At 39.8% G+C, this 14,726-nt stretch overlaps 1 protein-coding gene across 1 annotated transcript; it reads right to left on the bottom strand.

Annotated features, from left to right (window-relative positions):
• Positions 1 to 8,259: 8,259 nt before the first annotated feature.
• Positions 8,260 to 8,688, bottom strand: LOC108475324 (uncharacterized). The gene has a single exon (XM_017777292.1). The coding sequence runs from the start codon at positions 8,686 to 8,688 to the stop codon at positions 8,260 to 8,262; it is 429 nt and encodes a 142-aa protein (XP_017632781.1).
• Positions 8,689 to 14,726: the final 6,038 nt, after the last annotated feature.

The following is a 14,726-nucleotide window of genomic DNA, read 5'->3' as shown; positions in this document are numbered from 1 at the left end:
TGTTTACATATTAGCATGGACAAATATCACTCCCATACATAGCTAGTTTCATACATTTTCTTAATAGCATGCAACATTGAGATATTTTCAGGGTATTAATCATCTTTGGTTTTTTCATTTTTAAAGCTTGAGAATGCTTGATCTTGTTGAATTATGCTTGTGTACAGAGTAAAAATAGTTTTGATTCCCATAATTTAATTCCAAATTTAGTCAATCTATGTTTGAGATTTGTATATCAACATAATAACAAACAAAAAATAAAATAAAATCGTTGATACTTGCATAATGTTTCGTCTGTGGAGATTATATGCTTATTGTACTTCCATTTGCAATATCAAGTCGACCTCTACTGTGTAGATATTTCAAAATTATGATACATTGGGATTATATGAACAGTACTCGCAATTTGGTAAGATTATGTAGGTAATTGATTTAAGAGAACATTCAAAGAGTTCATATTGGTAGCTGTAAGGAGTATTTCTGCTGTACCTACTCTCTTTTTTTTTTTTTTATGAATAAAAACTGGGTTGTATTAATAAGAAAGGAAACCATAACTTGTTCCTAAGAAAATAAAGCATGGCCCAAACATACACAGGCCTATTAAAATACTAATAAAGAACAAATGAAACGACAAAAGAAAGGAAAGGTAACCCAGCTTTAAGAGGTGTCATTTCTAAATCTTTTTGAAAAAATCTTCTTTCTCAATTGTAGCAGCTCCTGGAGAAGATCAATCGTCTGACAAAAATAAATGGTTCTCTTCTCAATCTTAAACCTTCGGTTCTTCTTCAACACCATCCGCGATCGACTTCAGCTATTGTAATATCCGGACCATTATTTCTCTGGGCAAGGTAAGTGGTATTCTTCATTTTTAAACCCCTTGTTGCCAGTATGTGCGCATGCTCATTAACTGTTTGTTTGACATGTTGAAACTTACATTCGTAGAAGGCCTTACTCAGTTCTTTAATGTTTTGGATGTGTGGCCCTATTACCGATTTATCTCTATTTCTGCTGTTGACTCGTTTTATAATTGCCAGGGAGTCTCGTTCAATTTCCACATATTTTAACCCCAGATTCTTCCCCATTTCAAGTCCCTGTAGACATGCAAGGGCTTCAGCTGCAAACCCTGAAGGTACATTTTCGTTTGTTGTGGTTGTTGAATTCATGACATCCCCATTACAGTCTCTGATGATGATTCCTGAGCATGATCTGTAGTTTTTAGTATCCACTGCAGCATCAAAATTGATTTTGCAGAACCCTTGCTCCGGAGGCTTCCACAGCTCTTGAGACATTCTTGATGTAGGATATATCTGCTTTGTGTTGTTCAGCTCTTGGAGATACTCTAATATAAATCTTGCTGTCTCTGCTCCAGATCTCCGTCGTCCTTCATAGATCCATTGATTTCTAGCATGCCAGATAGCCCAGATAGCGCAAATGAACATTCGGCAACTGTCGTTCTCTTTGTTTAGCATGAACCAGGTAAACCAATCCAAGAACTCCAAATGAGATAAATCCTGGGGCCAATCATATCGTAATGTATTCCATGTTTCTTTTGTAACAGTGCAGTCACGGAATATATGCTCCCTGTTTTCCAGGCCTTGCTTGCATCTTGGACATACTCCCTCGTTTGTTAACCTTTTGATTCTTAGATTCACTAGAGTAGGCAAATAGTGTAAGGTGCCTCTCCAAACTGTAATAAGTATTTTTGAAGGGAGGTCACTATTCCATAGCTTTTTGTAGCATTTACTGATTTCGATTGGGTTGTAACTATTATTAGTAAGCAAGTTGCCATGTAATAACAATTTATACCCACTTCACACTGTGTATTCACCTGTTGACTCCCCCCTCCAAGCCAAAAAGTCGTCGTGGGGAATTGTAGTTAGCGGAATTTGGAGAATTTTTTGGACATCATCTGTTGAGAAGGTATGTTCGATCAGCTCTGTTTTTCATGACCTATTGTTACTGCTGATTAGATCTGCTACCCTCGTTATACTCTGATTTCTCACCACCTGTTGAATATGTAAATTTTCAGCATTCGGAACCCATATATCCTTTTCAATTTGAACATCTCGTCCGCTGCCAATTCACCAACAAAGTCTCGATAACAAGAGACCCTTTGCAGCCCATACTTTTCCAAGTGTATGAGGGTAACTTTCCTAGTTCTGAGTTTAGGAACTCTAAATTTGGATGATATTTAGCTTTTAAGGTTTTGCTAGAAGAGAAGTAGGATTTTCAATTAGTCTCCAGCCTTGCTTCGCGAGAAGAGCCAGGTTAAATTTTGCAAAATTGCGATATCCAAGACATTGCCCTTGTGAGTAATGCAATCCATACTCTAATGTTCCAATTAAGTAGCGTAAGACACGTTTAACTGCTCTCCAATGAGTATCACTAGGAGAGTTCATATACTGACTTAGCTTATTCACACAGAATGATAAATCTGGCCTTGTAATACACAAATATTGCAGCATCCCCACAGTACTTTTATAGAGATGACCATCTGGAAAAGCCTGACTTTCATCAGAAGCCACTAGTTTAGGCATGCACAACATGGGTGTTGGCGTTGCAGCAGCACCTATCATACCTGCTTTAGTTAAAATCTCCTGTGCATATTTTCTTTGGCTGAGGTACAGCCCTTGAGGCGTAGTGCGAACTTCTATGCCGAGGAAGAAATTGAGCCTGCCCATATCTTTAAGTGCAAACTTATTATGAAGCTGCCGTACCACATCATCTATAGCTGCATCAGAGCTCCCAGTGATGACTATATCATCCACATAAGCCATAAGCAACAGTTGACTACCAGCAGAGGTACGTATGAAGAGTGAAGGATCAGCTTTTGAAGCATGAAACCCGAGCACGTCAATCAAATACTGCTTGAGTGTATGGAACCATGCACGAGGAGCTTGACGCAGTCCATATAGCGCTTTATTTAGACGACAAACCAGCTTCTGGCCAGCGGAATCAAATACCTCAAATCCAGGAGGTTGATCCATGAAAATTTCCTCAGTCAGCTCCCCATTGAGAAACGCATTATTAACGTCGACTTGTCTCAACTGCCATTGCTTCATTACTGCAGTAGCAAGAACGGATCTAATGGTAACAGCTCGAACTACCGGACTGAACGTATCTCGAAAATCAATGCCTACATACTGTGAGAATCCCTTGGCAACCAGTCGTGCTTTGTAGCGATCAAGAGTACCATCTGCTTTCTTTTTGACTTTGAATAACCACTTACAGCCAATGGTCCGGCGATGTGAAGGAAGGGAACACAAAGTCCAAGTATTATTGCGCTCAAGTGCCTGAAGTTCAGTATGAACAGCATCAGCCCAACACTTATGCGCCATGGCTGCATGTATGTCAACAGGAATATCAGAACAAGGTACAGTGCTCAGGTAGACCTTTGGCTTAAAGATGCCTGCTTTGCTGCGAGTAATCATTGCATGAGAGTTGTGAGGAACAGCAAGTGGGGCATTAGCTGTTGGTTGAGTAGGGACTGGTGGGCTGGATGCAGTAGTGAGGGGTTGTATAGGGACAGTAGAGCTAGACAGAGGTAGGTGAGATGTCGGACTATTAGAGTTACTGTGACTCGGTGTAGGGGAGTTGGGTAAGCTTGGGACAGGTGGATTGACACAAGGTGTTTGACGTGGTGGAGAAGTGTCAGGTGACAAGACAAGTAACTTGGAGCTATATTGAGGGTATGACGTGGATGAACAGTGATTAGTGATGGTACTTGCAAAGGGAAACACAGACTCATGAAAGGTGACATGCCAAGATATATAAACACGGCCATTACTAGCCTGACACCGGTACCCTTTATGGAGAGGTGAGTAACCCAAAAAGGTACAAGGGGTAGAACGAAACAAAAGTTTATGACTGTTATAGGGCCTGAGATTTGGAAAACAAAGGCAACCGAATGTTCTAAGAAAAGAGTAGTTGGGTTTGGCTTGAAACAGCTTCTCATATGGAGAGACAAAAGCTAAGGGAGCTGTAGGTAATCGGTTAAGAAGATAAACAGCGCAACTGAAGGCATCATTCCAGTATGTAATGGGCATGGATGCATGTGTTAGCATGGAAAGACCTGTTTCAACGATTTGACGATGCTTACGTTCAACCAAGCCATTTTGAGCTGAGGTGTAGGGACATGTAAAGCGCTGTGTAATCCCATGCTGAGTAAGATACTGTTTCAGCACTTAAAACTCGCCCCCTCCATCCGTCTGTAATGTTCGAAGGGACACCCCAAGTACTCTTTCAGCCTGCTTGTGAAACTGAGGAAAATAGTAAGGACTTCAGACTTTCTATGCAAAAAGTAGACCCACGTGTACCGAGTGTAAGCATCCGTGAAGGCGACATAATATCGAAACCCATTTGAGGTTACCGGAGCTGGTCCCCAGACATCTGCTACTACCAGCTGCAGAGGGGCAGAATATGCAGATACGGAATTGGAGAAGGGAAGCCTATGTTCCTTACTAAGGTGACACGCAACACATGCAAAGTCTTCTTTATTGACATCAATTAGCGTATTACAACTTTGTAATGCTTTGAGCAGAACACTTTTACAAGGGTGTCCTAGCCTAGAATGCCACACACTTAGAGGAATACGAGTACTAGCAGTGAATCAATGAGCATTGGATGGAACTTGATCACATTTTGCGTGACCTTTAAATGCGACTTGTAAAGCCCATGATGCACCGAGCCATGAAGGAGCACCTCCTTGGTTTTCAAGTCTCGCACTTGACATTGCGTGGCGGGAACTCAAACATGACTGATTATCTCGTATAAATTTAGACACAGAGAGCAGATTTTTGGTTATTCCAGGAGTAAGCAATAGAGATTTCATATACAAAGGCCGTGATCTGGTAAGCAGAGAGGATTGACCAGAATATAGAACATGTAGGACATTGCCATTGCCAACATAGACCTTACCTGGTCCACTTTGAGAAGGACTTTCACCAAGATTAGAGGCTGAGTGGGTAAGATGATGAGTGGCCCCAGAGTCAGGATACCAAGCGTTGTCACCGACTGTTTCAGCTGTGGCAAGATAAGCATTAGACTGTGGGGCAGTAGAAGGAGCTGCAGCAGCAGGTTGTTAGGGATTGCTCATAAACGGATTTGTCCAAGATGGTGAAGGCGTTGCTTGATAAGACCAGCCTGATGAAGGTGACCAAGGTGCAGGCATCATAGAAGGCATCATTGGCACAGAGGGCTGCATCCAAGGAGATGAACCAGGACCATAAACACACATATTTGCTTGTGGTGGAGGCCTGTAGCCGGTGCTTTTGTATGAAGCATCAAACCGATGGTAACAACGATCAACAAGGTGCTCTAGTTTCCCACACAACTGGCACTGAACACGACCTCCAGAGGAACGACCACGCCCGCGACCTCGAGTAATAGAAGGTCGATATGATGAGGAACGACCGTTGCTATCTGCGTCTGACGTTTGCTGCGAGACTAGATTGGCTGAGGCAGGAACCTCAATCATTATGGCTTCTTGTCGAGTTTGATATCTATTAACATGTTGGTGACATTGTGAACACTATAGGGATGTTGACTAGCCACTATAATCGAGATGAGACTCATACTCTGAGGGTAGCCCATTGAGGATTGTTGTGACATGTTCACGTTCACTGATAATCTCTCCACAGCTGGCAAGATTGTCACAATAGGACTTAATTTTCATCAAGAACTCTTTCATAGGAAGATCCCCTTGCGTTGTGAATGTAGCGCCGACGATAAAACATCAATCGAGGCGTAGTTTGACTTCCATAGAGACACAATGGCATTCCAAATCGAGCACTTGTATCCAAGCCAATAAGATGAGGTAAAACAGATTGACTCACCGAGGACAAAAGCCAAGAAGCAATGGCGCCATCTTGTTGTTCAAAACGAGCGAACTCAACATTTTCTTGAGCCATACCATCCTCTCCTGGAACTGCTTGAGATGGTGGAACAGTGTTGAGATCAAGAAACCGTTGAAGCTTGTACGTTTTAATAGCCAAGAGAACCTGCTGCCGCCATAAAAGGTAGTTGGAATCATCAAGAAGAATACTGATCCGTTTGGTGGAGAAGAACCGACTGTCAACAATACCATCAGCAAAATCGGATGTTGTCATGGGAGCAACAGACTAGTAATGGCATTTATAGAGAATGATGAAGAAATTCAATGTGATCTATTCATAATACTGATACAAGCATTTATAGAGTGTCTTGTACAGTTTAGCAAACTAACTGCTAGTTAACTGCTACTAACAACTAATTGACTTTATTTTAACTACTCTAACATATTCTCCTTCAATTCACATAAATACTCCAAGAGCACCAATGTATCCTGCGTTTCCCATACCCTTTTTGCCACCAGAAATTTACTATTATTTTTTCCATGTCTTCACATACTGATTTCGGTAACAGAAAGAAGCCCATCGTATAAGTAGGAATTGCTTGCAAAATAGCCTCCCTGCAATAACAACCTTGTACTTCAGCTTATAACAACCCGTCTTTTAGTGGTATCGAAAATGGTAGTTTTGAAATCCCGTTCTCCGATGATCGAGTACGTAAATATTATTAATTAATATTTATAAGTATATTATAGTGTTATATTAATTTTTGACTCGAAAATTGTATTAAATAATTAGTAATTAAGGTACAAAGACTAAATCCTAAAAATTATAAAATTAATTTCTATTTATTTTATTAATTAAAAATTTTAAATAATAATTATTTAAGAATTTAAGTAAAATTTCCCCATATTTTATTATAGTGGACGGTTGGTGCTTTGTTTTGAGTGAATATGTTATCAATTTTTATCTTGATGCGATCTTTCAAATGTTGAAAAGCTTGGCGTCTCCTTCTGCCCACCATGTTTGGTAGGCCTAGATATTTCTCAAATTTGTTGACACCTTGATCCCCAATCTGTTTGAAATATTAAATTTGACCGTATGTGTTTGGGCTGAAGAACACAGTTGATTTCCCATAATTTACACATTGCCCTGAGCAGCTTTTATATTCTTTTAAAACTTGTTCGAAAGAACCCATACCTTCTTCAGATGCCTCCCTAAAAAGAATACAATCATCAGCGAATAGTATAGTAAGTGAGTAATCAGGGGACTCCTGTATGCTTTAATTCCTCTTAGAGACCCTCCCTCTCTTGCGAGTCTTAATAGAGTCGATAAACCCTCACTGCAGATGAGAAATAAAAAAGGACTCAGTGGATCTTCCTGACGTAATCCTCTCATTGGCCAAAACGTTTTCCCGACTACACCATTAGAACAACCGAGTATGAGACTGTGCTTATACAGTGCATAATAAGTCGAATCCATCTTCCATCGAATCCTATTTTGCCCATCATTTACTCCAAAAATTCCCATTCCACCCGGTCGTACGCCTTGCTCATATTGATCTTTATTGCCATAGAACCCTTCTTTCCCACCCTTTTGTTCCTCATAGAATTTAGAATCTCATAAGCGAGCAAAACATTATCAGTGATTAGTCTTCCTGGTATAAAGGCACTCTGAGCAAGATCAATACAATGTTCAAGGACTTTTTGGAATCTATTAGCAATAGTTTTGGAGATTATTCTGTAAAGAACCGAACAAAGGCTAATTGGTCTAAAATGTAATGGGTTTCTCGGATGAGAAATCTTCGGGATCAAAACGGCATTTTTGTGATTAAGGTTTTCCAAAGATTGTCCTTTATTGAGAACGTCTAAACAAAAATCACAAACCTCACCTCCCACTATGTGCCAGTACTTTTGAAAAAAGATTGATGGGAAGCCGTCAGGACTTGGGGCTTTGTTGGACCAATGCTGTTTAGTGCCTCAATGATATCTTCCTCTTTGTATTTTGCAGTTAACATATGGTTTGTTTCCCCACTAATTTTCCTCTCAACACTTGAAAGAAGATGGCTAGTGTCGTCAATCCCATTAGAGTGGAAGAGCCTCGTAAAATAGTCTCGTAAAATCTCTTCAATTTCTTCCTCTTCTGTTCTAAGAATACCCTCATTATCTTTCAGCCCTCGTATTTTGTTAATTTTGCGTCTCTGAGATGCCATATTGTAAAAGAAAGCCATATTTCTGTCGCCGTGTCGTAACCAATTTGTTCGAGCTCTTTACTCCCAATACATCTCTTCCTTTTCCATATCCTAATTTAATTCTAATTTCATATCAATTATTTCTGCTAAAATATCATCCCTCTCCATGTTATCGAGCTCAGACAGTCGTTCACGGAGATTCATTGATCTTTTCCGGTGTTCTCCCTTAACATTTTTCTCTCATCTTTGGAGACCAACCTGGATATGTTCTAATTTTTCAGGGACATTTCCAGACGTCTTTGTCCAAACTTCCTTAATTAGTTCATCGCATGACGACTCAGTTATCCACCAAGACTCAAATCTAAAGAAATGATTTCCAAAATGCTTCATCTTTGGCGTAATTTTGATGAGGATTGGACAATGGTCAGAAAAAGAGTGGGGTAGATTTTGTACGAAATAATCGTTAAATAAATTTAGCCATTCCAAGTTTGCAAGCCCCCTGTCAAGCCTCTCCCTTATATTTGTATCTGCGAAATTTCCCCTTTCCCATGTAAACTTTTGCCCATGAAAACCCATATCAACCAGATCACATTCTTCTAAAACTCTTCTAAATTCATCCATTTGTCGTTCATCCTTTACTCTCCCTCCAATTTTCTCGTATGCATACATAATCTCGTTAAAATCCCCACATACACACCATGGCAACGAATACATATTTTTTAATTGGCGGAGTAAATTCCATGATTCCTGTTTATTTGCTTGTCGTGGATTCCCATAGAAGCCGGTGAACCACCATTTTATTTTGGTTATCTTTGTCGTTAATTCCCACATCAATATGGTAAGTTGAATAACTGTAAACTTGGATTAGATTATTCCCGTTCCATGCAAGGCTTAATCCTCCACGAGAACCTTCAGCCGAGACATCCAAACCATTTTGAAAACCACATTGTTTCTGAACACGTTCCATTCTCTTATTATCTAATTTTGTCTCCATCAAGAAGACCAATTGGGGATTAAAAAGCTTCAATGCATTTTGAAGCCTTCGAATGGCCCGAGAATTCCCCAATCCTCGGACATTCCAGCTCAGAATTTTCATTGCTTCCCGTCAGCTGACTGTTTGGCAGTCGCCGATATGGTTTGTGGAGGAGCATCTTCATTCTTTAAAGGAGATAGAAGAGGCTGTATTGTTGAAATAACTTTGGAGTACCCATCATCGAATTTTGCTTTTTTATTCCGTCTTCGGGATATACTTCGGGATCAAGATCCAGTACCTGTTCAATTTTTCGCTTTCCAATTTGACTCACTCATGTTAGAATCATTGTTCTCCCTGCTTAACACACGTCGCCACCTCCTTATCTTATGTCCCAAAATATCTTCAACATCATTAGTGAGCCCGTCTAAGGCGGATTTATTTTTAAACTGGTCCCTTCAATACCTCTATTTGTGTTAGAATGTCTTTCCTCTTCTGTAGGCCCCACCATTGTACAGTTTCCTTTTAATCCGTCTTCTTCAGTGTACCAATTTTTATTTAATTTATCTTCCCCTTTTATAGGTGAAACTTGAGGCGAAAAATAAGCAGTATTATCCCTAAAATTTAGCTACAAAATTTTTATTCCCCTGTTTACAGAATTCTCTTCTAAGTAAACTTCTTTTGCCGTCCGATTGGCCGTTCTCCTAAGTTCCGGCGGGATCTCCTCTTCTTTGCGCTTATCTTCTTTGCACTCCTTTTCCCCTCCTGTATAGGAACATTGTTCCATTGTTTTTTTCATCAGTGAACCAAAAACCAAGCATTCTTTCCCTATGACTGTGACAGCCTTAAAACGACCCTAGTCGGAATGTGGTTTCGGGACCACAAAACCGAGGCATAAAAATAATTTAATATTCATTTTGATGCCTATGATATGTGTTAATTCGTGTGTGACATTTTTGATGATTTGATTTAGGGTTATAAATGTGAATTTCACTAAAAAGGACCTAGTAGTAAACTTTGAAAGTAGGATAGGGAAATGTGTGATGACTAATTAAAGCATGCATGCAAAACAATGGTCTTGCATGTCAAATACCCCTCTTTTTATAAGCGGTGGCCGGCCATGACAAGGGAGGATGGGCAAAACATGTCATAGACATGTTTTGTTGGTGCAATATGGGAGGAAAAATTAAACTAAGGTGGGGAATAAAGAAATGAAAAAAAAGAAGAAGAGAGAAGGTGTGTGATCCCCCCCATGGCCGTGAGTTGAAGAAAAGAGAAAAAAAAATTGCTCATCCTTTTTTTCATTTTTTTGGCCGAAACTTAGAAGAAGAAAGGGAGATAGCATTCGGTTGTCTTAAACTCAAAACAAGGTTAGTAATTCATGTTAGATTTTGGAATTTTAGCTTAATTTAAGTTGATTACTAAGTTCTTTAATAGCCTATGTTAAAATTTTGGACTTGGGTGGTGAATGAAGCATTCGACCATGGTTGTTAGTGAAGAAATTTGATTACCTTCTTCATGTTTTAATGAGTAAATGTGATATGGGTGTTAAGCCAGAATGATGTTTAAGTACGAATGTGTTTGGAGGGATGTACTTATGAGTATGACTTGAGATAAAATGGTGGTAATGTTGTATATACTTGATAAGTATGTTAGATGGTTTGAGATTTGAACTAGTTATCAAGTTCTTTAGGTAGCCCATGCTAGGAATTTTGATTTTGGCATGACTAGGACTTTCGGCCATAGTAGCTATTGAGGGTTTAGGTTTGTGATTCATGTTAAATTGGATGAATCTTGGTGTAAGGGTGTTTGAACTATACTAATGATCAAATAGGTGCATAGATACAAAATGGAAGGAATCGGCCTAAGTGTTTTAGTCATTGACATATATATATATGTTGCCGAATGTGTGCTTAAGGAATTGGTTAAGTGCATTGTTGTTAAATGCTTGTTGCTAAGAAATTTTGAATGGATTATAAATTGAGTTTAATGTTCGAGGAACATTGGTATGGACACCTAGTGCCGAATGTGTTCAAACGCAACTTACCAAGTGCATAAATATGATAATGCTATGATGGTAGACTCATTTGGAATTCGGCATTTTAAGGGATGCCTTGGGCTCTTATGATGGTTAGGGACAAAATGTGTGTTGTGAGGAATGAAATGATGTCTATGAATTCGAAAATGCAAGGTATTAAGCTAGTCCTATTATTCGGTGGCGCATGAGTAGAGCACATGTATAATGCTTGAGTAACTAGTCAATAAAGCTATTCGCGCCTAATTGTATAATATAAATGTATGTAATCGGATTGTTAAATTGATAAATTATTAATAAGCTCTATTTGTTTGAATTAAGCTCAAGAGCTTAGAGGACCAAAGTTGGATAAGGGGAAGGAAAAAGTGACCGAATAGCCGTCGAAATCGTTCGACAACATCCGAGGTAAGTCTTGATAACGACCCTACTTGAATTATATTGAAATGATTTGTCATATTTTGGCGGATAGCGAATGTGCGTAGGGACTACGCTGTAATGTCAATTGAAATCATGCTCTTTGTGTGTGGCTATTGAGCCGAAATTGGAAAGGTTTGATAAATGTTTTGTGGTTGAGCCTTAGTAACGAAAATGAAATATGGATGTGTCGTGATTATTGATATATGTGTACATGAGCATTTGAATTATACCGGGCTAAGTCCCGAAGGCATTTATGCTAATGATTATATCCGGGCTAAGACCAAGGCATTCGTATGAAGTTGTTATATCCGGCTAAGACCAATGCATTTGTGCAAGTTACCAAACCGGGTTAAGACCAAGGCAATTGTGCTTGTGGTTGTATCCGCTAAATTCAAGAGACTCGGTTTGAAGGTGAGCGTTCTGGTGCTGTAATAAATTCAATTAATACGCCCGAAAAACCCATACGATAAGGTATGTTTACATGTGCATCTGAAAAGTCGATTCGTTTGATATAGTATTCGTTCAATTGACTAACAAACTTTCGGCTCTTAGATAGGTTGATACCTTGTGTGTGTATATGTTGATGAAGTGTGAAGTAAGTATGATTATGAGAATGTGTATTACTAAAGTGATTCATTTAGCTATGTGAATGTAATACTTTAGTCAAAGCTGATTTCATTACTTGAGACTTACTAAGCATTAAAATGCTTACCCCGTTGCTTTGGCTCTCTGTTTTATAGATTTTGCTCGTTAGCTATCGGATTCGGGATCATCGAAGTCGAAGTCATCCACACTATCAAAGCCCTTTTGGTACTCTTTTAGTTGAACTCTGGATATGGCATGTATAGGACTACCCTTTGCTGTTTTTCAAGTACGTTTTGTGATGTATGTGTGTACAGCCATGCGGAAATGGCTCGTAAAAGTGGAGTATGGCATTAGACCATTTGTGTTTATGTATATATGTATGGTTTCATGATGTGACTATGGACTGGAATGGAAGTGTTGGGCAAATGATCAGCCATTGGAATGGCTAAATATGAGTATATGTGGACCTATGTATGACAAAACTCTAGTTGGTCCATGGAAACCACGAAATAGGTAAAGTTTACCTTGAAAACAGATGCTGACAGCAGCAGTGGTGTGGATTTGAAAAATCACTAAAATTTGTAGGAATGGAATTAAATAGTGAATAAATTATGTAAATGAACCTTGATTAATCTACTTTCATATGGAAGAAACTAAACTGTCATATGAGTTATATGTTAAGAGATATTAAAGTTCTCGTGAAATAGGGCCAGAACGGTTTCTGGATCCCCTGTTCCTATTTTGGAAATTCATTATAAATTAACCAGAGATAATTAGGAGTCATGCCATATATGTATAGATTCCTATTTGAGTCTAGTTTCTATAGAAACAAACGGTATCAGTATTGAAGCGCTGTACAGGGAGATATCCAAGTCGTAATGTGCGAAGGTCAGTGTAGTCGACCCCTATAAAAGGGGAGACTTTAACTAATAAACTGTACTAATTGGCCTGACCAAAAATTCTAGAAAAAAATATGTAGATGGACATATGAGTCTAATTTCAGGGAAAAATTACGAAACTGATTTTCGAGCTTTGAAACTCAAGATATGATTTTTAAGGCGACAGTAATGCAGTAACCAGCTTGTCTGGAAATTCTTAAATGGATTGTGAAAATAATTAAGTTAAGTCTGTGTGCACCTTGTGTTCGACTCCGGTAACGGACTCGGGTACGGGGTGTTATAATTTTATTGGTATCAGAGCTACGGTTTAGTCGATTCTAGAACTACTGTAATACGTTTGGGTCTAGCTATACATGCCATTATGTGATTAATTGATAGTGTGGTGATTTCTGACATTTGAATTTGTGTTTATTTATAGTAATGGATCCCGATCCCAACCGAAGCGATAGTGATGATGTGGAGAGTGTGGCGCTGCTCCGACAAGGGACAGCGCGGCGGACTCTCAACCTATTGCTAGCAATCCGAATGATGAGGCTAGGCAAGCCTTTTATAGCGTGATGAATGATTGGTTCAACCAATACATTCGAACTAATACTGACTATTCCACAACCTCCATTCCCGACTAATACAACCCCGCACCTACAATACCTCGTAGCCCGACCAAATAAGGTCGAATAAGCCCCAGATTGATGAATCGAAAACATGGGGCTATCGAATTTAAAGCTACGGATAGCGACGATGCCGAGCAAGCTGAATTTTGGTTGGACAACACTATCCGGTACTCGATGAGCTATCTTGTACACCGATGAATGCCTAAAGTGTACTATCTCCTTGCTACGCGATTACGCCTACTATTGGTGGAGTATTCATATACATTGTGCCCGAGAGCAAGTAACTTGGGAGTTCTTCCAAACCGAGTTTGGAAGAAGTATATCGATCAAAGATTCATTGACCAAAAGCGGAAGGAATTTCTTGAACTCAAACAAGGTTCCATGTCGGTTCTCGATTATGAGCGAAAATTTGTGAGGCTTAGTCGACACGCATGCGAGAATGCATTTCCTCGAAGCCGTGATGTAAAGCGTTTGAAGATGGATGAATGACGATATAAAGTCGTATGTTGGCATCTTGGAAACCGAGAATTTGTGGTACTTGTCGAGCGAGCTTGCGGTAGAGGAGCTCGGTGTGGAGAAAAGAAAAGTGAAGGGGAGCAAGGGAGTTTCAGAAGAGGTCTTGGGAAGCCCATCCTCTGATCATGAAAGAAATTTAGAGATGGCTTAGGCCGATCTAGAGACACTTTGGGCTTTTCTAGACGAGACCGCGATCGACCCCTATGGGCACGCTGAGTCACTTCGATCGCCGGTGTTGGCAATGATCATCGAGACGAGCGGAGTGCCAATATTGTGGCAAATGGCATTACAGGAGTTGTAGATTCCGTGATCGCTCTGTTACAAGTTCGGATCGATCGACCACTTCATTAAAGATTGCCCAAGGTTGTCTGAACAGAATATAGATCAGAGTGGGAAACCGGGTGCTACCACTGCTCGGGGTAGACCATCAAGAAATACGGGCAATGCTAGTGGTGGTCAGGGAGGATCTAGAGATGCTGCGACCAGATCTGAGGCTCGTGCTCCTGCTAGGGCTTATGCTATACGCGCACGCGAGGATGCTTCCTCGCCAAATGTTATCACCGGTACTTTCACTCTCTTTGATACTAATGTGATTGCTTTGATTGACCCTGGTTCCACTCATTCTTATATATGCGAAACCTTAGCATCCAGTAAGACTTTACCTATTGAGTCTA

This window comes from Gossypium arboreum, chromosome 7 (genome assembly GCF_025698485.1).
Source record: "Gossypium arboreum isolate Shixiya-1 chromosome 7, ASM2569848v2, whole genome shotgun sequence".
Lineage (NCBI taxonomy): Eukaryota > Viridiplantae > Streptophyta > Magnoliopsida > Malvales > Malvaceae > Gossypium > Gossypium arboreum.
The sequence above is the reverse complement of the archived record's forward strand: the minus strand, read 5'-3'. Positions and strand labels throughout refer to the sequence as shown.